At 48.2% G+C, this 24,611-nt stretch overlaps 1 protein-coding gene and 1 long non-coding RNA gene across 5 annotated transcripts in view; one reads left to right on the top strand and one right to left on the bottom strand.

Moving 5' to 3' along the window:
- The window catches only part of ARHGAP26 (Rho GTPase activating protein 26), a 457,022-nt gene that overhangs the window by 270,079 nt on the left and 162,332 nt on the right, over positions 1 to 24,611 (bottom strand). For all 4 annotated transcript variants that reach the window (XM_051844367.2, XM_051844368.2, XM_051844369.2 and 1 more), the window contains exon 11: positions 15,420 to 15,498. In XM_051844367.2, the coding sequence (XP_051700327.2) occupies positions 15,420 to 15,498 (79 nt within the window). The remainder of the gene's footprint in view (positions 1 to 15,419; positions 15,499 to 24,611) is intronic.
- LOC127490692 (uncharacterized) lies at positions 15,541 to 21,327 on the top strand. Its single transcript, XR_007918987.2, has 3 exons — positions 15,541 to 15,755; positions 17,284 to 17,403; positions 19,060 to 21,327. It is a non-coding gene; the product is annotated as an uncharacterized lncRNA (long non-coding RNA).

Raw genomic sequence — 24,611 nt, 5'->3', positions numbered from 1 at the left:
GCCTCTAATTCAGCACGGCCACGAGGGTGCTGGTGATCACACTTTCTGTTACATGCCCACCGAGACACCAGGAACATGAACTCTGAGCACAATTGTGTATTCTTCATAAATTCAAAAAGCTAGCAGATGGACAGAAATTGTTTAAAATATATCCTTGCTGCATAAGAACATACGGACAGGTACAATTCCTATTATCTACACACACACACTCCCCGCATCCTAAATTTACTGTTGGTGCTAAAGCTAGCCATGGGCCCCAAATAGTCTTCTCATCTGAGTGCTGCTCTGGCCAGCACCCTGCTGTCTACCATATCCCAATCATTATTAAGAAACAGAGAAGGCCGGCGCCGCGGCTCACTAGGCTAATCCTCCGCCTTGCGGCACCAGCACACCGGGTTCTAGTCCCAGTCGGGGCGCCGGATTCTGTCCTGGTTGCCCCTCTTCCAGGCCAGCTCTCTGCTGTGGCCCAGGAGTGCAGTGGAGGATGGCCCAAGTGCTTGGGCCCTGTACCCCATGGGAGACCAGGAGAAGCACCTGGCTCCTGCCTTCGGATCAGTGCGGTGCGCTGGCCGTGGCGGCCATTGGAGGGTGAACCAACAGCAAAGGAAGACCTTTCTCTCTGTCTCTCTCTCTTACTGTCCACTCTGCCTGTCAAAAAATAAATAAATAAATAAATAAAAAAGAAAGAAACAGAGAAGGCATATGAGCAGCATAGAAGTCATGTAGTAAGTTCAAAACCTGCAACTAAAAAACCAACATGCCTTTGGGTTCTTTTTTTTTTTTTTTTATCCATTCTTTCATTCATCTAAAAATAGACTCTCAATCAACACTATTCAATGATTTGGCCAGCGGCTACTCCAGGTGCTGACAGTATCATGAATCAGAACGTCAAGATCCATGCCTCCGTGGATTTCTGTTTAGAGCAGCCTAAGAAGGACCAGAGCCCAGGACATGCAGCCAATGAACTCAATTACAGAATAGAGAACAGAACCCCATTCAACTTGCTGCCTCCAAGTTAATTCAACAAGGGCTCCTCTGGTTTCACGGCACTCAACGAAGCGCCACGCTGCTACGGAGGTGACAGGAAAGACACAAAAGCCATAATCCACTCCGATCACAAAAGCCGACCTCTTTCTGGGATGACCCACAGCACCCAGAGCTCTGGGAGGCGGAGAAGGGGCCAAGGCAGAGTATGATTACCCATCCAAATGTCTGGCACAGCCACCACCACTGTAAGAGAGAAGAGGCTCAGCTCAGCTCAGCAGTTTCAAGAGAGAAAGTTTTTTAAAAAGTACCTCCACACATTTCAATAGTAGGTACCAGCACCACCACCACCACCGCAAAGAAAGGAAAAAATGCCCACACCAGTTCCCCCCACGAATGTTGGTTTTCTTAGTCTGACTGGTAAACCTTTCTTTAAATTTATGGTGAAAACAAAACTAATGAGCAATGACTGACTCCAAGAGGCCAAATTTCTACCCTGAAGAATCTTAGCTCGGTTTCTGGTTTCCCTGGCTCCTTCTCTTTTTTTGCTTTCAAAAATAAAGAGGTAAAGAGTTGGGGGACCGGCCTTCCTGGGAACGGGGTCAAGACCACACAGCGCGAGGCAGCTCCAGCAGCTGGCCAGAGCTGGCCGGGGCTGGCCGGGGCTGGCCAGGGCTGGTTAGGGGTGGCCAGGGCTGGCCAGGGCGGCTGCCTCCTGCTCTGCCGTGGGCCATGACCACTGGACCGCACGTCGGCACTGTTTTCCGGGTACCCAGAAGGCAAACATTTTAAACCATGCTAGAGAATGGCTGTGCTTTTAGGATGTGTTTACTTGTCCTGGTGTTTTCTCCCAGGGCCCTGAAGCAGCATTCTTGGAACACAACTGAAGAGAACGTGGCAACACCGGCACGAGGAGCCCTCCAGACCTGACCACACTTGAGCCCAACTCAGCAAACCCAAAAATGATTTTTCAAAACTGCCTATCTTGTTCCACACCTCCCAAAGCAGGCAACCTAATTCAGAGATTTTCTAGTTCTCAAACTGCTGCCAGGTCACTCCGTCAATGTGTTTCTTTAAACATCATCTTTTGATTCAATAACAAAGATTACCACCTTGTGATTTTCAGAGTTTAAGAGAAAGCTGAGCACATGGACACAAGGGCCAGCTCAGTCGTTCTTCAGATGAACAAAATCACTCCTCAAAGATCTTTCTTGGGGGCCGGCATTGTGGCACAGCGGCTTACATCACCTCCTGTGAAGCCAGTATCCCATATGGGACCACCTCAAGTCCCAGCTGCTCCACTTCCCAGCCAGCTCCCTGCTAATGGCCTGGGAAGGTCCCTGCCACAGCTATGTAGGAGACCGGGTGAAGCTCTCCTGGCTTCGGCCTGGCCCAGGACCAGCTGTCGTGGCCATCTGGGGAGAGTGAATCAGTAGATGCAAGACGTCATGTCTGCTTCTCGCTCTCTTCCTCCCTCTTGGTAACTCTGCCTTTCAAATAAATAAATAAATAAATCTTAAAAGAAAAGAAATATCGTTCTTCCAGAAATTCTATACACACACACACAAAGAAACAGAAAAAAATTCATCATAATTTGCACTCCTATGAATCACTACCATAATAGCTGAGAGAGGGCCAACAATAACTGATACTGCTGCTTGGGTGGCTGAGCGCGGCTCATGCCTCACAATTTCTGTCCAGATCACATGGCCTCGAGTGACTTTAAACCAACAACCACACCACAGATGATAAACACAGTAAACCAAGGTGGGCAATCAGTCAACAGCAAACACATCTGCATTCCACATCAGAATAGCTGCATTCCAGACCTGGCCCCAGCTCCAACCCGAGCTTTCTGCTACAGCAGACCCTGGGAGGCAGCAATGATGGCTAAGTAACTGGATTCCTGCCACCCACCTAGCAGTCCTGGCTTGAGTTCCTGGCTCCCAGCTTCAGCCCATCCCACCCACAGCCACTGCGGGCACCGGGGGAGTGAATCAGCAGATGGGAGCACGTCTGAGTTCCTCTCTCTCTCTCTCAATACATGGTGTGAGAAGATACGGTAGAAGACAAACTTCTCGAAAGAAATTACAAGGAAGCTGCAATCCTGAGACTGAATATATATCATAGAGCCTCTGGAAGAAGATCCAGATAGAAGCCTGAGTGGTTTAACTGTAGAAATGAACAGGGGAAGGGCAGTGAAAACCGTCCCCAAATACTCTGCAAGACAAGAAGGGCATAGTGATGCCCCTTTAACAATCCTGCCTCTAACTGCTTCAGGTTAAAAGAGATGCAGGAGGTGTGACAGTAAAGGTCATGTATAAGCCAGGATTTTACCCTGGACAAGGAGAAATGTGGGACAACTGACCAAACCTGAGAACTGTCAAACAGAGAATACTGTATCCAGGTTACTGTCTTGGTTTGATAATTATTGTGTGGGGGGTTAGGTTAAACATTAACACTGACGGTGTCTGGGTGAAGAGTCCTCTGGAATTCTCAACATTTTTCTCATTCTGAAAAGATTTCCAAATGCAAGTTTAAAAATGAACAAACAAACACACACACACACACACACACAGAACCTCTGCTAAATTTCTGACTTGACAAAATGTCATCTTCCAGATGGAGGAAACGAAACAGGGCTCTCTCAGTGTGGCCTTAGAATCTGACTCAATTGAGGAAGTGGGGTTAGCAGACTACAGAGTCCCGCGGTTGCTCACGCCAGCCGCCCGGGGGAGGTTGGCTGTGCAGTAGTTAACGCGGGGCATAAACACGGAGGAAGGAACTTGCAGAAAACACAACTTTGCAGCAGGCTGATAACACCAGAAGCAGGCAGAACAGTGACCATCCTCCAGGACAGGCACAGCAGGCAGTGAGGGGTGTGCATCTCGTCTCTGAGACAGACTCCATGCAGGAGGGCTGGAAGGGCACACATCAGCCAGGTGGAGAGCCCCATGCAGCTCAGGCCTGAGCGCTCCTGCAGTCATTAGCAATAGCAGCTCCTATGGCTCCCTGAGAAAGGGTGGAGTATTTTGTACGTGGCACTGAAAAGGGCTTGGTAGCACCTGGGGGAGTCTGACAGGTTCCTGACTGCTGTGGTCCAAGGTAAGAGGTGCAGGGGGATCCACAGGTGCCCCTGGTGGACCAGAGGTGCGACAGCTCCGGGGAGAGAACAAGAGGGCACACCAGCTGGTTAGTCACCACTCCATACCTGGGCAGCCAGAGTAGGCTGCTAGAAACAGACATGCCAGAGAGGCCTAATGGGCAAAGTCCTGTCAGTTAAGGAAAGAACACTAGGAAAAGCCAGGTCTGCACCTAGCTTTCTGAAGGCAAAGCTGAGAACGATCGGTGTAATCACAAGGCCAGAAATTTGGAAAGGAAGAACAAGGCTTTCGATAGCATCAATCCTGTGCTAGACCTTTCCCCGAGCACTTTTCTGTGAGAAAGCAGAAATATAAATGGCCCATCAACAAGAGAAAAGATAGCCAATCTCGCTAGTCATTTCAAAAATCAAAGCAAAAACAAGACAGTTTCCACCAGTAGAGCCCCGTCCTCCCACTCCCACACACACACACACACACACACGCACACATGAGGTATCATAACAGTCAGCAAGGCAAAGGTGTGGAGACAGCAGCACCCTCCCCAAGCGACTGGAAGGAGTAAAATGTGACACTTTTTATGGAGAAGTAACTTGACAATACCCACATCTTTTAATATATTAGAAGGACATTTTATCCCACTTAGCAATTCCACTTGAGGTGCATCTTGGAGAAATACTTAAACAGTAAACAATGAAATGCAAAGATTTCTTCACATCACCATTTGTAACAATGCAATAAAAAGCTGGAAAGTGAACCAAAATGTCAAAGAAAGAAGAAAGTTTAATAATCTATTTTACAGATACATTATGTCAAAAATTCTCTGAAACAGGAATTTGTTTCTAGATGCACATGCATAGACATAAGCACACAGAATAATCTCTGGATTATTTAACTCTAGGGGAGGACTTCTTACATTACAGTCTGGGAGGACAGGCCCACACACTTCTAAGACAATGCCAAAGACGAAGAAAAAGCAAGAGATGTTTGGAAGAATAAATGTGAAGCACAGGGACTCCTCAGTTATGGCTTATGTACTGGCAACATTTGCACACACTAATTGAAAATTTCAGTAATTCAGAACTGAAGGCTTAAAGTCTCCCTCACAACCAATGCTACTTCCTAAAGGTTAAGCTAAAACAATAGACAAAAGTAATGACAACACTCCAGGAAGTAATGCAATTAAACTAAGAGTGGCTTAAAATTTAAAGTTAACAGTGTGAAGATGAAGTCAACAACAATCGGAGGCGTGAAGAAACCACTAAAGATGGTTATAAAATAAACGAAGAAGTGAGAATATTCGACAGATTTGTCAACACCATAGAGGCAAGGGGGTATCAGACTGAACGCACACCCCCCTCCAGTTCCCAGGATGACATAATCACCAATGTGAAGGCAGAAGGTCCTTCAAGGGGGCTCTATCCTCACAAACAGGATTAGTGTCCTCATAAAAGAAACTGCCAATAAGCATAAATAAATGAAAAGAGGATGGGCATTTTGCACCATGATTGAAGTGCAGCACAGGACTTCCACATCTGAACGTTTGGTTCAAGTCCTAGCTCCTCTGCTTCTAATTTAGCTTCCTGCTATCGTGAGCCCTGGGAGACAGCAGTGATGGCTCAAATACTCGGGTCCCGGCCACCCACCTGGGAGATCCAGACTGAGTTCCAGACTCCCAGCTCCAGCCTGACCCAGCATCAGCTATTGTGGGCATTCAGCAAATAAACTAACAAATGGAAAACCTCTTTCAAATAAAATGAACAATAAATAAATAAATGAAGGAGAGCTGCCTGTCCCTTCTATCATTGGAGCACACAACAGGAAGGTGCCACGCATGAACCAGGAAATAAGCCCTTGCCAAACTCCAAATCTGCTGCCGCCTTGGTCTTGTACTTAGCAGCCTCCAGAACTGAGCAAGAAATAAACATCTGTTGTTTATGAGGCCATGGAATGACTAAGACAGTGGGGGACCCCGTGGATGCAGCCTTAGTCAAGAACACGTCCCAGCAAACCAACTCCACTTTTGTATTTCTCACATTCATTCATCTAATGATTGGACACTATGCACTCAACACCTACTCCGTGCCAGACACAAGGCACCAAAGCCACAAACAAAACACAGCAAAAGGACTCAGGACGCCCCTGTCCTCTTAGAGACCACAGGCAAGCAGATGGACAGTACTTTTCCATTCAGCACACTAACCAATGTACAGTCACAAGCTGAGAAAAGTCTGGGAGTCAGACGGTCAAAATATCTTTGCAAAGAAATGGAGAAAGGGGCTGTACAAAAGGAAGACAGGAGCCCAAGACCTTGGACAGTGGTGGGTTGGGGGGGACACTTTTATTTTCATTAACTTGTGACCAAAATGGAGTGTGTGATCCGGATATGAATGTGGGCCACCAACCAAGATCCCAGCTATTTCTACATAATGCCAGTGCTGTCACACACAGCCTCAAGAATCTAAAGGTACAGAAGCAAGTGTGATAACTCCTGATTATTTAATGTGGTAATAAGCAGCACGCATTTGTGATATGACCAATGCTTTTAACATTAAGGTGACTGTATTTCTATATATTTTTCTTTGTAAACCATTTTCTATTTTATGCACTTAAAAGCATTATTCTGAAAATTAGTCTCAAGGCTTTACCATGGTACACACACACGCGCGCGCACACACACACACACACACACATCGGTACCACTCAGCTGAAGTCTGGGACAAGCAGGCAGATCTGCGCTTAAGTGAACAACAAAATCAAGGAACTCAGAAAACTTCAGATTTACCCACAAAACCTCAGGTAGCGGAGATAATCCTATTCCCTAAGCAAACCACCTCAGCCAGGCCCCAACACTTCCCTGTAGTATCAGACTCCAGTCATTCAGCAACCATCGCTGAACCCTGACTCTGCCCCAGCCACCGAGCCAGGCAATGGGGAAACAGCAGGAAAACCACAGAAACCTCCATTAATGGGGTCCATCTTCATTTTGGTATCTTTAATCAAAACTATTGCTAGATAACCTATAAATATTTGTTAAATGTTGAAAGGAGAATGCACACGTGCCAAGTAAGTGCCATAAGCATGTTAGATAAGTCACGTACACATAAAGGTCTTTGGCTATTCCATTTCTTAGAAGAATTTCATCATTCTCTACCATGAAACAATTTCACTTGATCGCCTCCTCTTTTATCTGGCCTTGGAGCTCAGGCTGGTTAATTAAATATGCTTTGATTTCCCCAAGAAATTGTTTCGAACAACCTCACCAAGGGAACAAGGAGATAAATGAGCGTTATTCCATTTCTTCTAAGGCCTGGGCACACTGGCACACTGATGGGATATAATATGCACCTATTATGAATTCCATCTACATAAAACACTCACATGACACGAAGGTGAAGCCTGTGACTGGCTTCTTGATCCAGTAAGATAAAAAGATACACAGACAAAATAATACAGAGGCACAGGGCAATTTCTCAGGAGCTTGGGGCGGGTGGAGGTGGGATGTGGGTCAACAGGAAGCACTTCCAGATTCTGCACCGATCCCCAGCACACGCCATCTAAAAAACGAGCTTTACAACACACTTCCAAACCAAGGTGCCACCCAGAAGGGGGCAGGGCTTGCATCATCTCACCGGAGCTTATCAACTGTTCCCCTCGCCTTCTGAACCACCCGTACCCCTCCCCTCACTTCTTTCACCAAGGAAAGACATTCTGAGCATCAGCAAGAGACCAGCGAGCCGAGCTTCGCAACCACCTGGGATTCGGAACCACCAGGCCTGAGCTGCACCACAGCTCAGGAGACTGAAGATGACCTCCTAGTCCTCCAGCCACGTCCTGGGGGCACAGGCGGACTGTTACAGGAATTCACCCTCTCCACAAGAGTGAAAGCAGCCCCAGGCCTGCACTCTGGTGCACTGGGACAAGACGGCTTCAGATGAGTTGTCCAGATGAGCCAAGAACTAAACAAGGGAACCCAGGAATCCCAGTAGCCACACTTCCTCTCCAAATAGAAGAGAGTCACGGCTAAGGTTTAATGATTACTTCTCCACAGACGGGTGTTCATCTGGAGGACGATCCTCACAAAACTTCTTACGAGGCAGGTGCTATCAGCACCCCATTTTGCAGGAGAAGCAGAGAGGCCAGCAGTGTTAGAGAAACAGCGAGCAAGGGTGTGAACTCACACGGTGGGAGACCACGTTCTTTACCGTGGCACCCTGCCCCTGATCCCAAGGGCACACCTGGATGATCAGCCCGCTGACTTTCTCCCCTAAATACTCCTAACAGGTCACTCTTTCAGACCTCACATATAGAGTGTAACATGCAAAGCCACTGCCTATTTACCAGTCCTTGAGAAGCTAGGGAGCTGGAGCTCGGGCACAGGAGAGAAAGATGACAGGCTCCACGTCCACAAGCACTAAACAAGATCTCCTGGAAATGGACTTGAGTGCAAGGAAGCAGCACTATGTCTTCCTGGGAGGAATGGTTTCTCCTTAGTCTCCCTTCTTTGTTCTGTCCTTCTACTCCAGTAGCCACAACAGTAACTTTGCTGAAAAGAGAGGGCAAATACCACTGACCTATGGCTTCCTCATAATGCAGCCATGGGGGTATGCAATAACCAGGGTGCAGAGCTGGATGCCAGGAAACCCGGACTCTCTACCCAAGAGCAGCCACACACACCCTGGTAGGCAGTGCTCCCTCTTTCCTAGATAATGCTGACGCTGGCTGTGCGTGAGCTCCTTTCTGCCCCCCAGCAATGTTGCTAAGACATGTAACGGCCAACATCTGCCGTTTCTGACAGACAAAATTACCTATTTCATGAGTTTCATGCTAACACACAGATGCCACACCACCTTATTTTTTTTATCTTGTTCATCTAATTCCACATAATTTCAGCATCTGCCAACCTTTAAATCTCCTAGTTGTCAAAAGAGAATTTAAGTACTGGCTCAGAGTGGAGATACATTTCATTTTACTAAGGATTCCCTGGGATGTGAAGGAGGAGGAACACTTCTAAAGAGAAGAGGTGATACGTGTAGTTGCAGACTGGCATAGCCAACCACTACTAGAGGGCTATGGCAGGGACACGATTTAAAGAGGCTGCTCCAAGCCCTTGGGCTCCAGAGCACTCCCTGAGCGGCACTGCCTTCCTGAGCTTCCTGAGTACAGGGGCAAGAGATGCCTGAGGCTGGCTGTGCAGGGTTGGCAATGAGGGTGGGCTTGTAGGGACTCTCTCCTCTTGCCGGTAAACCTCTCACCAGCAGTATGCAAAGCAGGAAGCAGAGGCAACTTCGCTTATTAGAAACTGAGCAAAGGAAATTTTCTGTCTATGAAATGTCTCTGAGCTGCAGTAGTTATACATCTTGAACTAAGGCTTCTGTGTCCAATGTAACATGGAATGTCATCTGCTCCCAAGCCTTACATAAGAGCCACGGAAGAATAGAACGAGAGCCTACGGGGCTGTGATGTGACTCAACTGTCTGTCAATCCAGACTTAGGAGAAAGTGAAGGAAAGTCAACAGAATCATTTCACAGCTTTATTTGACTGACTAGCTTTGTCAGCTTAAAATTAAAAAAATAAATAAATAAATAAAACAAAGCTTACAGGGGCAGGAATTTCACGTAGAGGTTAAGACATCTCCCTGCTTCAAGTCCTGGCCATGCCAGCTTCCTGCTGAAGTGCACCCTGGGAGGCATCAAGTGACGGCTCAAGTACGTGGGTCCCTGCCACTCACTTGGGAGACCCAGATTGAGTTCCAGGCTCCTAGTTTCAACCTGGCTCATCCCTGTGTGCTTCAGGCATTTGGGGTATGAACCAGGACACGGAAAATCTCTTGCTGTCTTGAAAATCCTTTTTTTAAAAGTACTTACAGATTCTCAGGAAATTTGACAAATAGTAGAGTGTTATCCCATGACTCCTCTCCCCAGCTTCCCCCAGTGATTACCTCTTACAGCATAGCAGCAAAACCAGAAAATCATCACTGGCACAACATTATTCATTGCGCTACACACTCTGTTCAAATTTTCACCAGTTTTTGTGTGCAGTTATTTGTGCATGTGTGTGTATGTGCATGTATCTGCAGAAGCACTCATAAACTTTGACATAGTTTCATGTATTCACCACCACAATCAACACTACTGCACCACTATAAAGAGCTTCCTAGTGCCAGCTCTTCTGTGTTCTCCTTTGTTACAGTTGTCATTTCCAGGACGTTACAAAATCAAAGCACACGTTATAGACCCTTCTCAGACTGCCTTTTCACCCAGCATAATGCCCTTGAGAAGCACACAGCTGGTGTATCCCACAGTTCATTTCCTTCTCTTGCCCAGTAGTAACCCACTGCAAGGATGTACCAGTTTACCCATTCACCCATCAAAGCCACGTAAGTTGTCTCCAGTTTGGAGCTATTATAGATAAAGCTGCTATGAACATTTGTGCTCCGGTTTTTGTGTGAACATAACGGTTCACTTCTCTAGGTCGCATGCTTAGACAGCTGGGTCATATGACAGATGCATATTCAGTTTCATAAGAAACTGCCACATGACATCCCAGAGTGGTTGTGTCATTTTACATTCTCATCAGCAGTGACTAAGCCCCTCTTCCTGCATCCGCACTAGCACTTGATATTTTTACTTTTTTAACCATAGTCACTGCAGTATAGCAATGGCCCACTGGGGTTTTAACTTGCATTTCCCTAAAGGTAGTGACACTGAACATCTTTTCACATGCTTTTTTGTCATCTGTACACTGTCACTGGTTTAATGACTGTTCATCTGTTTAGCCCATTATTTTAAAACTGTTTATCTTTAACCATTGAGACTACTTTCTAGATTCTAGATATAAGTCCCTTATCAGATTTATGCTTTTCATCCTCTTAACAAGGTCTTTTTCAGACAAAGCTAAGGTTTTTAGGTTTTTTTTTTTTTAAGTATTTATTTATTTATTTAAAAGGAAGAGTTAGAGAGGCCGAAACAGAGAGAGAGAGAGAGAGAGAGAGAGAGAGAGAGAGAGGTATTCCAGCTACTGGCTCACTCCCCAAATGGCCACAATGGTTGGAGCTGGGCTGATCTAAAGCCAGGAACCAGGAGCTACTTCCAGGTGCCCAAGGACTTGGACCATCTTCTACTGTTTTCCCAGGCCATAGCAGAGAGCTGGATGGAAGTGGAGCAGCCAGGACTGGCGCCCATACAGGATGCCAGCACTGCAGGGAGTGGCTACACCTGCTATGCCACAGCACTGACCCCAGGTTTTTAGTTTTGATGAAGAAAAATGTATCCACTTTTTATCATATAGATCATACTTGTGGTGTTATTTCCAAAAACTCTTGACATAGCCCTAGATCCCAAGAATTTTCTCCTACACACTCTTCTAAAAGATTTACCATTTTACATTTAAATCTGTGATGCATTTTGAATTAATTTTTGTTCTTTTTTTCCTATGGATATCCATTGTTTAAAATACATTCTATGTTAAAAAAAAAAAAACCTATCCTTCCTGTATCAAACCACCTTTGTACCTCTGTCTACAATCAGTTGGGCGTATTTATCCATTTCTGGATTCTTAATTCTGTTCCCTTTATCTATGTGTCTATCCCTCTGTCAATACCACAGTCATGATTATTTTAATGATAAATGAAATCGTAAAATAGGGTAGAGCAATTGCTCCCAGTTCATTTTTTTCAAAATAATTTTAGCTATTCAGTTTCTGTGCCTTTATACATAAATTTTAGAATAAGCTTATCTCTAGCTATAAAAATATATGCTGGGATTTTGATAAGGATTAAATGAAACCTACAGGTCAATTTCAGGAGAAGTGGAGTCTTCTCACGCATGTACACAGTATGTCTTTCCATTTATTTACATCTTCTTTGGCTTTTTTCAACATATAGATGCCCAGCATATAGATGCTCTGTATGCTTAATTAGATTTATAGCTAAGCACTTCATTTTAGGGGAGGGTGACTAGAAATAGTGTTAAGCTTTTCAACCTTGGTCACCATGTGTTTATGGCGAGTTTAGAGAAGCAAGATTAATTCTGGAATGTGTTTTAATCTCTTATACTCTGACCTTGCTGAACTCACCTACAGGTTCTAAGAAGTTTTTTGTGTACTCCTTGGGATTTCTACATAGACAATCATGCTCTCTGCAAACAGGAGGAACTTTCTACCTTCATTCCCAAGCTGTATGTGCTTTACAATCCTCCACTGCCCAGCCACACTGACCAGGACTTCCAGGAATATGATGAATAAATGCTGTGAGAGCAAACACTGTTGTTTTGTTCCCAGTCCTAGGGAAAAGCACTCAGTGTTTCACTCTAAATATGAAGTTATTGGTAATCTTGTGGTTTTTCACCCTTGGCCAAGCACCAAAGAGCAAACTCTTTGACTATAAAATTTAATGGAATATAGTCAGAGTCAAGAGAAACTGTGTTTGCCTACCTCGTGCCTCCCGCCTCCCAAATATAAGGTTCTTCTCAGGGGAAGCCAAGCGTCCCTCACCATTTAATGGTTCCAATGTAGAGGGCAGGTGTATCAAGTTTGCTCAACTCATCTATCCCACCATCTGGGCCAAGTAGGTAGTCCAATCAAATTGAAACAGGGAACTTCTTTGGCATTATTGTGTGAAAGGTCTTTCTCCACTAACAAAGAGATCAACAACCTAAGGTCCTTGACCCAAACCCGGCCTGCCACCTGTTTTTACAAATAAAGTTTTACTAAAACACTGATGTACTCAGGCACGTACATACTGCCCATGGTCGGTTCCAAGCTACAACAGCAAAGTTACAGCACTGCAATAGCGACCACAGGGCCACACAGCCTAAAATACAATCTGGCTCATTGCAGAAAATGTTTGCCAATCTTTGCACTTAATAATAGGAGGTAAGCCTGCAGGAGTTAGGAAGCATCTCACCACTCTATTTTGGAAAGAACATGTTGGGAAACGAAGCCAACGCAAAAGCATAAAATCAACCCAAGTGCATTACATAAACTCCCAGATTAAGACGTGCTGGAAGCTATCACACCCAAATACTTTTCAGTCCCACTGCCCAATAAGTGCAGGGTTTTTCTCAAGCAAGCTTCAGTTGGGTTTCCTTTTTCTGAACAAAAAGAATTCAAATTCATGACAAAGACAAAATCCTCAATATTCACTTCTGAAACACAACTCCAATTTCTCCTTGCCTTATACATTCATCAATACCAAAAAGACTTACAACACTTATTTAGACTAGAATGTGACTGTTTGCTTAAAAAAAAAAAAAAAAAAAAAAAAAAAAAAACCATGACTTGCTGAATGATTAACTACAATGATGCCAAATCAACCGGTAGGGGTTCATCTAGGAATGCTTTTAGCCAGTCACCCCAAGGCAATATTGAACATTACAGGACAAAATGACAGACCTCAAAACTCTCCCCCTGCCAAAACAAAAATCCAGCACTAAACAATCTAACACAGGACACCTGACACAGAAATATAAAGGCAAAAGATAGGGACCCCTACGAGAGCTCTCTGCAATAAGAAAACTGCTCTGAGACCCAGCAGAGAAAGAACTAGAGGAAACCAAAACTCCCAAAGGGACAGATGTGACCACTCCAGGAGATGGGGATTAAAACTGGAGCTGCTAATTGTCTACTGGGCACACAGCGCCAGTGCTGCTCCCTAGAGGCTCTCGGGAGTGGGAGCCAGGATTCGTCGGCCCGGTATTACCATCGACTTCGCAGTCACCATCGTCTGTCCTGATCTCTCGCCCTGGGACACCAGAAAGCACATGGAAGAATGGGGTTTAATTCAAGCAATACGTCCCTATGAGGAAATAATTTTATATCATGTTTAGAAACAGAATAATTTTGTGTTTAAACTTGTTTTAATGTGTACGTTCTGGGGCAGGGGATGTTTCTTTCAACAGCACGCTTTCCATCTGCAGGGGCCAGATGTTAGTCTACAGGGAAACTGAAGTGGTCAGTAAGAGACCAATTATACACAGACTGGGAACAAACATCAAGGGGCAGAGAGGAGTGCGAAGCAAGGAAGGCTCGAAACAGAGCTGGCGAGGCCGTGTCCCAGCTCCGGCTGGTGGGGGTGGGGACGACGGCAGTGAGTTCTGCGCCCGAACCAAGCATGGTTTCCTTCCTGGCTATTTCCTCCCCTCTAGGTTGAAAACTCTTTCAAGAGAATCAGAGACGGGACTGTAAGAATGAACTGAGAATTCTCAGGTGGCAAGACGTAAGATGGAAACCAGATGTACCTAGGGCTAGAAATGGGTTCAGCTTTTGCTACGATGGTAGAGACTGTCCTTTCACTTCTTCTGTAAATCACCAATGTGCCCGGGGCTCAGGCAGCACTCACAGCTGCCAATCTGCAGTCTAGATTCTCCATCCTCATTTGCAGACAGACATGGCCACATCAGTATGTCTGGACCAAGAGAAGTGATGTGTGTACCTTCCGGGCCTTTCTCTATGCTTGCCCTGGGTGCTTTCACCTCCATGTTCTGGCTGGAAAATGGCAGTGACTGGGGCAACCTGGGAAGCCATGGGTTGGAGATGGCAGGATTACCCTAGTGGCAGGTTGCCCACTGCCAGGCCCTGAGACAGAAACGCACTTCTACCTCACCTGAGCCACTACAGTGTGGCGTCTCTATGACATAGCAACCTAGCCTGGGGATTCTGTTTATCATTTGTTGACGGGACATGGTGAAACTGCACTCTTGGGATTTTTCTAGCTTTGAAACTGACTGAACACTGAGGTTGGGATCCTTGACACCAAGATGGAGGACTACCATGGGACTTCCCCAAAGTCGTCATCTGAGTTTTACGTCACCAGCTACAGAACAACCACAGATCACGCCACCAGGCTTCTCTTCTTTCTTCCACTCTGATAAAGGCCTACTGCTTATAAAAGGGTGTGAGTTACTATGCCAATGGGAGGCTAAACCAAAATGTAATGATAAGAACCAGATCACTGTATACTTTTATGACTGTTTATCCCATTAAAATGGAGTTGAGATAACGCCTTCCCAGTTTCACGGACGCATCTATAAGCATTCAGTAAACCAGAGTGGACTCCAGCACCTTTAAGAGACCAAGGGCTGTTGCACTTGCCTCTGCAAGGTGGGGAGTGCTGGTGTAGCACCCAGCAGAACCCGCAGCTTAGGACTGTGAGCCCAACACTCAGCAAGTACAGGCTCACAGATGCAATGTTAATTCCCACAAAAATTGCCTCTGCTGTATCAGTATTAAGGATCCCCTGGCTTTAGAACAGCAGCAAAAACTCAGGGCACTGGGGAAGCAACAAACCATTCAGGAGCTTTATTCTTGCTCTGCTTCCCTGAATTGTTACTTACGGGTTCCCGGCCATCCATGGCTTCCATCCAGAGCCTCCGGTCCTCTTCCGACAATGCCTGCATGGTGATAACCCCTGGCCTGCAGAGAAAGGAGGGACCCGGTTATGAACTCAGTGCCACGTGGGAGAGGGGACTGGCAAAGGATCCTTCAACAAACACCTACTCAGTAGAGGGACAGGGTGCTGGGGTCAGCACCACAAAGCGAGGTGCAGCAGCCTGCTTTTCAAAGCCAACTCCAGACTCAGAAAGCAGCCACCGCCCTGGAATCCATGGCAGTAAGCTGGTCACCCTCAGACAGGTAGGAAGCAGCACAGGAGAGCTGACCGCACTTCACAGGTAAGGAGCACAGACGGGTAAAGCGATGTCATTACACCTGGGTCATTCCCTGAAATCTTACACATTCCTCCACAAGGTTTCACAGTGTTTTTTTTTTTTTTAATTTATTTTATTTGAGAGTTGAGTTACAGACAGACAGACAGAGAGGTCTTCCTTCTATTGGTTCACTCCCCAAATGGCCACAACAGCCGGAGCTGCGCCGATCCAAAGCCAGGAGCCAGGAGCCAGGAGCCAGGAGCTCCTTCCTGGTCTCCCACATGGGTGCAGAGGCCCAAGCACTTGGGCCATCTTCTACTGCTTTCCCAGGCCATAGCAGAGAGCTGGACTGGAAGAGGGGCAGCCGGGACTAGAATCGGCACCCATATGGGATGCTGGCACCACAGGTGGAGGATTAACCTACTGTGCCACAGCACCGGCCCCCACAGAGTGGGGCACAAATACAATAAATTTATTGAAGTCAATAGAAAAAGAAAACTCCCTAAGCTAGAGGTATCTGAGTCTCCTACCATCTAGTCTAAAGCTTCTAAACTGCTTTTGATGTGAAGAATAATCAGCCTGGTACATTTAATTACACTAAATGTATGTCTTTTTTTTTTTTGTAATGACTATTTAGCATGGCAGGTGCTCCATGCTTTGCACTTACTGGCTCTTGTCACTGTCCCTGACACCTGCCTTCTTGCAGCAGCACAACCCTCCAGGAAGCAGGCACCCCGCGTCCAGGGGTGGCGATGAAGTCCCCATCACAAATGGCACCACACAAGAAAGAGAGGCTGAGCCAGAAAAACCACCTCAGGAGATGTGGCTACAAACCTTCAAAGCTCATTCAAGCATGGGTTATCCACTGGGGGTCCACAGGCGGATCCTAGTGTCCAAACACCACCTCCCCTCAAAGTGGAGTGTATTTTTCTGTGCAACAAATTCAAACTGTCCGTCATGAGCTAAGCACTGCGGGCTGAGGTGCTCTGCTTTCAAGTCTGAGGAGCCTCAAAGGTGTACAGGAGCAACTGAGCCAGAACTGAAGTCCTGTTACTGCCCAGAGCCCACAAGCACTGCTGACCTGCACCAGCAAGGCAGGGCTCAAGACACACAGGCCGTGGGGGTGTGCATGGGGACGCAGCCGGTGAAGCCCCTGCTTGGGACGCCTACAGCCCATATCAGAATGCTGGTTCAAGTCCTGGGTATTCTGTTTCTGATCCACATCCCCTGCTCCTGCATCCTGGGAAGCGGCCCAAGTACTTGGGCCCATCACCCACGTGGGAGAACTGGATGGAGTTCTGGGCTCCTGGCTTTGCCCTCCTGGTTTTGGCCTGGCCCAGCCCTGGTTATTGCAGGCATTTGGTGAGTGAACCAGTAGATGGAAGCTCGCTCGCCCTCTCTCTCCCCCTGCCATTCCACCTTTCAAGTAGAGGAAAATAAAACACACACACAGGACAGGCAACACCCTGAGCAGCACAAGCTTTGGCCCCAGAGCACCCAAACCTGTTCGCCCTGACCCACCACTAATCTGTGCTCCTGCTTCTCTCCACAGTTCCTGTGAACATGCTGGATCTATCTACGCGGAACATATTTGAAATACCACGCTGTGCTTTTCCGTTGATCATTCCTCGACATCCCTTAAGGGGAAAAAATCACGCAAAGATGCCAGCACGTAAGTCCAGAGGGAATGGGGATCCTGAGGGCATCCGAGCAGAGCTGGGAATGTGTGAACAGGCAAGTGTGTGTGTGTGTGTGTGTGTGTGAGAGAGAGAGAGAGAGCACACGTGAGCATGTGCGTGGGACAAGGTGAGTGGACGGTGACTGGGTGGGTGTGTAGAGGAAAGAAGGGCTGCTGATGGCCACAGCAGGCCCTGGCCCACGACACCACAGGACTCAGAAGCTGAAATTACTGTCCAGGACACCTGCCAGGCTCTCCTTCCTCTTCTCAGCAAGTCTCACTCCCAGACCCAAGGGCCCATGTCCCACCACAGCCCATCACCAGGGCCATCCTCCCTGGTGCCCACAGCTACAGTTATGGAGCTCAGCCTCCGGCTTGGGGGCACAGGGGCTTGATTCTACCCTCCCACCTTTCAAAAACCCAGGCACCAAGTTTTTATGGCCTTGAAACTAAACGCCTAGAAAGCTACAGTCTACTACAGAACTCCCAAGTTTACTCAAGATCTTGTAACTGCACCACCTGCTTTAGAAGGGGCCCCTAGGATGGAGAATCCCAGCCTAACACTGTCCTATGGAATCTCAGCTGCGGGCTGGGCCTGGGAACTGGGATGTGAACAATTCCTCCAGGGATCCGGGCACACAGCTATGTCTGAGGTCTGGGCCCTCGGCTGCCCACTCTTTTTTTTTTTTTTTTTTTAAGATTTTATTTATTTATTTTGAGATGTAGAGTTACAGACAGTGAGAGGGAGAGACAGAGAAAGGTCTTCTATCTGCTGGTTGTCTCCCCAAATGGTCGCAACAGCCAGGGCTGAGCCTATCCAAAGCCAGGGGCCAGGAGCTTCTTCCAGGTCTCCCACACAGGTTCGGGGGCCCAAGGACTTGGGCCATCTCCTACTGCTTTCCCAGGCCACAGCAGAGAGCTGGATTGGAAGTGGAGCAGCTGGGACTCTAACTGGCGCCCATATGGGAAGCCAGCCCCAAAGGCGGAGGATTAACCCACTGCGCCATGGCGCTGGCCCCAGCTGCCTACTCTTCTCCTTCCTGGTCTCTCTGCGCTGCAGGGCAGAGCCACTCCTGTCTGCACTGGGGCAAGGAGCCAACACGTCTTCAGCTCATTTCCTGCTAGGAAACAGTGAGATCACAAGAGGTGCCCACATACCAAGATCTCAGGGGTTCACAGATGTCACAGCAACTGCAAAGCACACAGCGGGAAATTTCCACCCCGAGCCACAAAGAGGAAGTTGGGGCAACCCCAGGGGCTGTGAAGGAAGGGCCACTTTGGCTTCGACCACCAGGAAAGTCAACAGGATTTGTTTTCGTTTCAAGGAGAAATATCAAAATGCAAGTTCTCCTCCATGTGTGATCTTGTTCTGTTTTGGGGGTGAGGAGAGTGGGGAACAGATGCCAGATGGTGAATAATGTGGATTCCACCGAGTCAGGTCAAATCCTATCACCCCAAGTTCAAGTTTCTCTGAGAGGAGGGCCTTTGAGGTTTTTGCTTGCTTTATGCTGCTTTGAAGGGTGGTGCTTAGCAGGGACCCAGGAAAAATAAATACAATAAGAAAATTATTGTTTAATTCAGAAATAATGAACGTGGACCTTTCACCTGGGCTCAAGGGAGAGAGCTACATAACTGTGGCTTCCACTGCAGGGACAGAAAAGACACCAATGGGCGCTATCAGGATGCCCAGCAAGGATGATGCTGTGAGGAAAAGCAGCCAGACCCAACAGGCTACAGCCGTACGGGGCCAGTCACCGCGCGGGCAAACATTCGCCACACTCGACAGTGACAGAAGCCACAAGGGTGAGTGTGTCGGGGGAATAGAAATAGGCAATGACCTGGTAGGGGCACAGGAGGAATCTCTGGGTTACAGAAACAGTCTCCCTTGATCTGTGACTTACACAGGTAAGTGTGTGCGTGCAGGTGCATGTGTATGCGAAATTCATGAAGCTGCAAACTTAGGATGTTGCATTTCAGTGTGCTCACACTTCAGTAAAAGACCTGCTGCGATCACCCTTCTCATCAGTGATGGAGGCTCACTGGGGATCTGGACTCTGGTCCTATCTACCATCTGCATTTAAACCCCAGACTCACTGCCAGGGTTAAATTTCAGGGTGTGACGTGGAGGTTAAATGGCGGGTGGATGAAACTTTACAAGGTGTCAGGCACAGAGGCAACGCTCCAAAACCACGTTGTTATCACGAGGCGAGTGCGGGGAGCTAGCACAGGGTGCCAACATCGGGGCTGGCGACAGGCAAGTGCGCACGGCCTTCCACCGCAAGGAAAAGACACAACCCACAAGAGCTGCTACTCCACGAGACCCCCAACCCCTCTGCGTTCACACACAGCGCTGCAAATCACACCTCAACCACAAGGCACGACAGGCTGCGGGCACACGCTGGCGGTGACATTGGCACGTTTCCGCTTTCCTGCTGCAGAAGGCATCACACTGGCCCAGCACTCCTCTTTCAAACGGGGGTGTGATAACTGAGGAGCACAGGGGAGGAGTCTTCAGCGAGTTCGGGACGACGTGCCAAAGAGCTTCCTCTACCCCCTGCCCGCCACACCCCTGAGAGAAGGAGCAGACACAGAGCAGACGTCCTGTGTTAGTGCTGGACCTGGCTCAGCCCGAGGACCTCACCAAAGACCTGCGATTCCTCGAGGCTGCACCCGCCTCTCACACTGCAGGAGCCATGCAGGAAACAGGCCTCCACCTGCCACCAGGCAAGCTGCACCCACCACCTTATTTCCTCCGACCCTGCCTCCCTAGGACACCCACAGAAAGCAAGGGGTCAGGTACAACACATCCGGGGTCCTGGGACCACTGACGTCAACCCGCAGCCTTCTCTCGAGCCAGTGCGGCCAGGATCACAACCAGCCCCAACTCCAGGGTTCCTCGACAGCTTTCCTTCTCTAATCTGAGTCCCGAATCTGAGTCAACAACAGTGAGCTCAGTGGTTTGGCAACTCGCCCACTTCCTATTGGACCAGGAAATGCCGCTCCTAACTCCACCCCACTGGAACAAACACACTCGGAATCTAACAGCGCTGCTCTTTCTAAATCAACCTCCAAGATCGAGGGTTCACTCATTCATAAGACCATAAATCTTCAGCTGGCCAGAGTTCGTTCCCCAGCTCCCAGCCACGGCTCTGTGCACTGAAGGGTCAAGTTCCGGGTGCGACAGGCACTGTGGCAGCCACAGAAACACAGGCTGCTCACAGCCTGTGTGTGAAACCTGCCCCACGGCGCTCATACAGGAAGACAGAGGGAAATGAAGGCTTGGAGAAGGGGCCGCATCCACGCCAGAACACTTTCCCGAGTGCCAGCAAGAGGAAGAGGGCCTGTGTTTCTAAAGCACTCCTGGAAAAAGGGATTTCCAACAGTTCCTGAGCAAGGCCAAGGCTTCAGGGATGTGTGGGTCTTGACTGATACACAAGGGGGCCAAAGCGATGCAGAAAAATCCTGGAGTTGGGCAGCCATTCCGTGCCGGTTTATGAAATTACAGATTCAAGTGCCTACAGAGACCATGGAAGGAAGGAACATCAGGGAAACTGAAAAACAGCTTCTTGACAGCCCCAGGGAAAACAGGCTTGGTCTCGTTCTCCTTAAAATATGCACCCCTGGGTGCCTGGGCTGGTGGTGAAGACGCCAGTCAGGACATTCAGCTCCGACGTCTAGCGCCAGGGTCTCAGTCCCAGCTTCCTCCTCAGCTGCCCCTGCCGGCAGCAGGTGACATCATGGGAGAGACCCTGACTGGGTTCAGGTTCCCAACCAGGGCCCAGCCCAGCCCCTGGAGGCATTTGGGGAAGGAACCAGCAAACAAGAGTCAGTCTCTCTCTCTTCTCTCTCTCTCTCTCTCTCTCTCTCCCCCCCTCCTGTCTTCTCTCTCAAATAAATGATAACACTTTTTTAAAAATATGCCACCTTTTGTTTATCCTTTCACACATTTAGTTTTGGATAGAGACACAGGACAAACAAGTGTTTTCCCTTCTAGGGGGAAAAAAAAATAAAACAAGAGTTCAAGTGCAAGGCAAAGAGGCAACTGTCCCCCACCCCTGCCGTGGGGACTGTGGCCAGGTGGAGAGCACCTACAGCAGCTGACGGAGGCACCTGCCGTTCAGCTTGACCAAAAGCTAGCACACAGCAAGGTGCGATGAGCAGGGACAGATCTGTCCAGTTTTACAGTGCTGCCTCGGACACTATCCAGACCACATGAGCCTATGGACCACCAGGTTGCAACTTCTGGTATCTGTGCCCATCTTTCTCTGCTTCTCTCCGCCTGAGCGGCACTTTGGGTCACCACGGCACGTGATAATGTCACATCAGGCACCAGGCCCGAGACACAGAGGCTTCATGCACCTCACAAACTCAGCGGAGCATCCAGGGTTCACCCACACAGGAGGGTCTCCGGCTACTTTCCTATTCCCACCAGCACTCGGACACCCGGCACATCGCCTGGGGCGGGGGAGGGCGAGAGCAGTAACCTATTACCTGGGGACAGGAGCGACTGAATGTGCTCCACTCTCAGCACCCTGAGTAAGGAACCCTGAGGTCCTTGCGCATTACAGATGCAAGTGCAAGGGAGGAAGTCACAAAACGCCATGACACCCTGTGTAGGGGGACAGGTAGGCGAGACGAAGGAAGCGAGAGAGACGCCCAGCGCTGCAAACCGGCAGCCTCCGAAGCATCGCTAAGGTTTCCTGAGTGCTCAGCACGGGCCAAGTGCCGTGCCGTGGGCTTCACCCACGTGACCACAGCAACGGCATGAGGCAGGCACTGGCACTAAGCCTCTGAAAGTGAGAGAACGGAGACTCAGACAATGACTTGTGCTCCAGCACGCTGCTGCTAAGTGCCAGAGCCTGAACCTAACCCAGCTGTGCCCAGCTCTACAGCAAAGCTCAAGCAACTGAACCACAACACGACACTGCCCCCATGTGCACAGCACACGCGCCCTGGGATCCAGGAAGACGAGCTCCTCAGAGGGAGGGGGGAGGCCACCCTACTCAACCCCTAAGAAGTTTCTAGAAGCCACTTCCAATCAGTGGAACAGAAAGGATGTGATCCTAGTGAGCGAAAGAGTCAGACCTCTGAAAGCCTGTAGCCCTGCTCCTCTGGGAGAAAAGGCCTAAAAATAATTAGGACCGTGGGAATAACAACAGTGTAAACTGGAGTAAACAGTATCAATCGTATCAGAAAATCTCTCAGGTTTTTATTTTTAAAAAGACTAAAGTCATAAAACGTCAGGAAGCCAAGACAATGAAATCTTTGGTATATTAAACTGCATGGCCCTAAAGTGTCCACTGTGTGCCCGGCAGAAGCCAGGTACTGGGGACCCAGGAGTCTGCATCCCAGGACACAGCGCACCGGGAGAAGGCAGTACCCCTGCAGAGATGAGCGAGGTTCAAGGAGAACGCACCACGGGTAGGCACCGTTCATAACAAGCTACAAAAACCCGTCCTGTGGTTCTTTGTTCATCTTTACTCTTCTCTCAGGAGGAACAGAACCATACGTAAGTGGAATCTACTGGCTCAGTTGTTTCTTCTCTTCGGATTCACATGACAGCAAAATTTTGGTTTAGATCCTTTTTTTAAAAAACTCTTTTTATATTTAGAAACTGGCAGCGAAACTGACTTAATCAATCAATCCAATTCCAAATTCCATTATGCAAAGAGCAGAAATAGGGTTGCCTCAGCCTCCTACACATCAGGTGCATTAACCACCGCATCCCATTCTTATTTTAGGCAGAATCACACCGCAAACATACCCTCTCATTTAATTACAAAAAAAAAAAAAAAAAAAAACACCTCCATGACACGAGCAGACCGCACCAATCCCAAAGACTCCAAGAACTTCCTGACCGGCGTATTTTACAGGGGGGCACGAAGCACCCCAGAAGGCAGCGCGAACTCCCGCTGCAGTCGTGCAAGGCAGAGCAGCGCTAACGCCCTCCGAGGAAGGAAAAGGCTATTTCCTGCCTGAAATGTCAATGGCACTGAGACCAGCACTCCAACCAGACCAGCAGGAAGGCAAAGTCAAATATTATTTCAAACCAGGGTGAGAAGGGGAGGGAGGGGAAGTTCGAAACCAGGAAAAATGGAGTCATCTGTTGGAAAAGATAACGTGCACAGCCCCGGAGGGAAACGCAGAACCGCTGGGTTCTCAGCACACGCCGGGCACCGGGCAGCGGAATCGCGCCTCTGTTTACTTCACTGCCCTCAGGTGTGCTGTCCCCATAGCAAAGGGCCCGATGCTTTAGTTCACAAAGCCGGGCGGAAGGCACTGCTTAAACAGAGGTAGGATTCACTGAGCATGGTTGCTTCCGCCAGAGAGGCAGCGTGAGTGATCCGTCATGAAGGGGTGGAAGGAAGGAGTTTCTAGACAAAGAGTGAGTCATTCAGAACCCCTGTCCCTTAAGGAGTAACAGCCACAGGGTCACTGCTGCTGCAGAAAAACCTCCTCTCCTAACAGACAACTGAGGAGTTAATTTCCAACTGGACTTTCCAATGGCGGCTAACGCAGATACAAAACTGCCATCTAGAGGCGGGATGCTGCAACAGCATGTTACATAACATGATCGTTTCGGGGAAAGACAAGCAGACACACACACACCAGTGCATGCGTGTACACCACAAACCAGGAGATGGAACAATCCTTCTGAGACCATAAACGATCGGGGAGGCATCAGCGGTTTTATACAAAACATGTATAAATAACCAGTTTCACACACAAAAAGGATGTGAAAATGGGCTCTTTCCTCTAGGAAGCCCTTTGTACAAACTCCACTAATGCCCCTGTGTTCACGTGAGCTCAACGCAGAGGCGACCCGAGAGGTCATGAGCGTACAGGAAGAGGAACTCTGCATAGACAAAAAGCCAGCTTATGGAAACACCCCCCGAAGGCTCAACACAAGAACAACAAAGTCCCCGGTTTTAGGATACAGGGAAAAAAAAAAAAAAAAAGAAAAAAAAGAAACAACCCTTTCGGACCAGGGCTCTGTCAGAGAAAAATTCCACTGCATCCGTCTCCCAAACAACCCTGCAAGGTAGGTAACAAATCCACCCATCTTGCAGACGTCATCAAACCACCTGCCCAGCCCGTTAGGCACAGGACCTAATTTCATAGTATGGCTGCTTTGATTCTTTAACACTAATATGCAGCCTACAACAAAATATATTTAAAAGGAAAGTACTGATGAGAAGCTT

Source organism: Oryctolagus cuniculus, chromosome 6 (assembly GCF_964237555.1).
Source record: "Oryctolagus cuniculus chromosome 6, mOryCun1.1, whole genome shotgun sequence".
In the NCBI taxonomy this organism is placed as follows: domain Eukaryota; kingdom Metazoa; phylum Chordata; class Mammalia; order Lagomorpha; family Leporidae; genus Oryctolagus; species Oryctolagus cuniculus.
The sequence above is the reverse complement of the archived record's forward strand: the minus strand, read 5'-3'. Positions and strand labels throughout refer to the sequence as shown.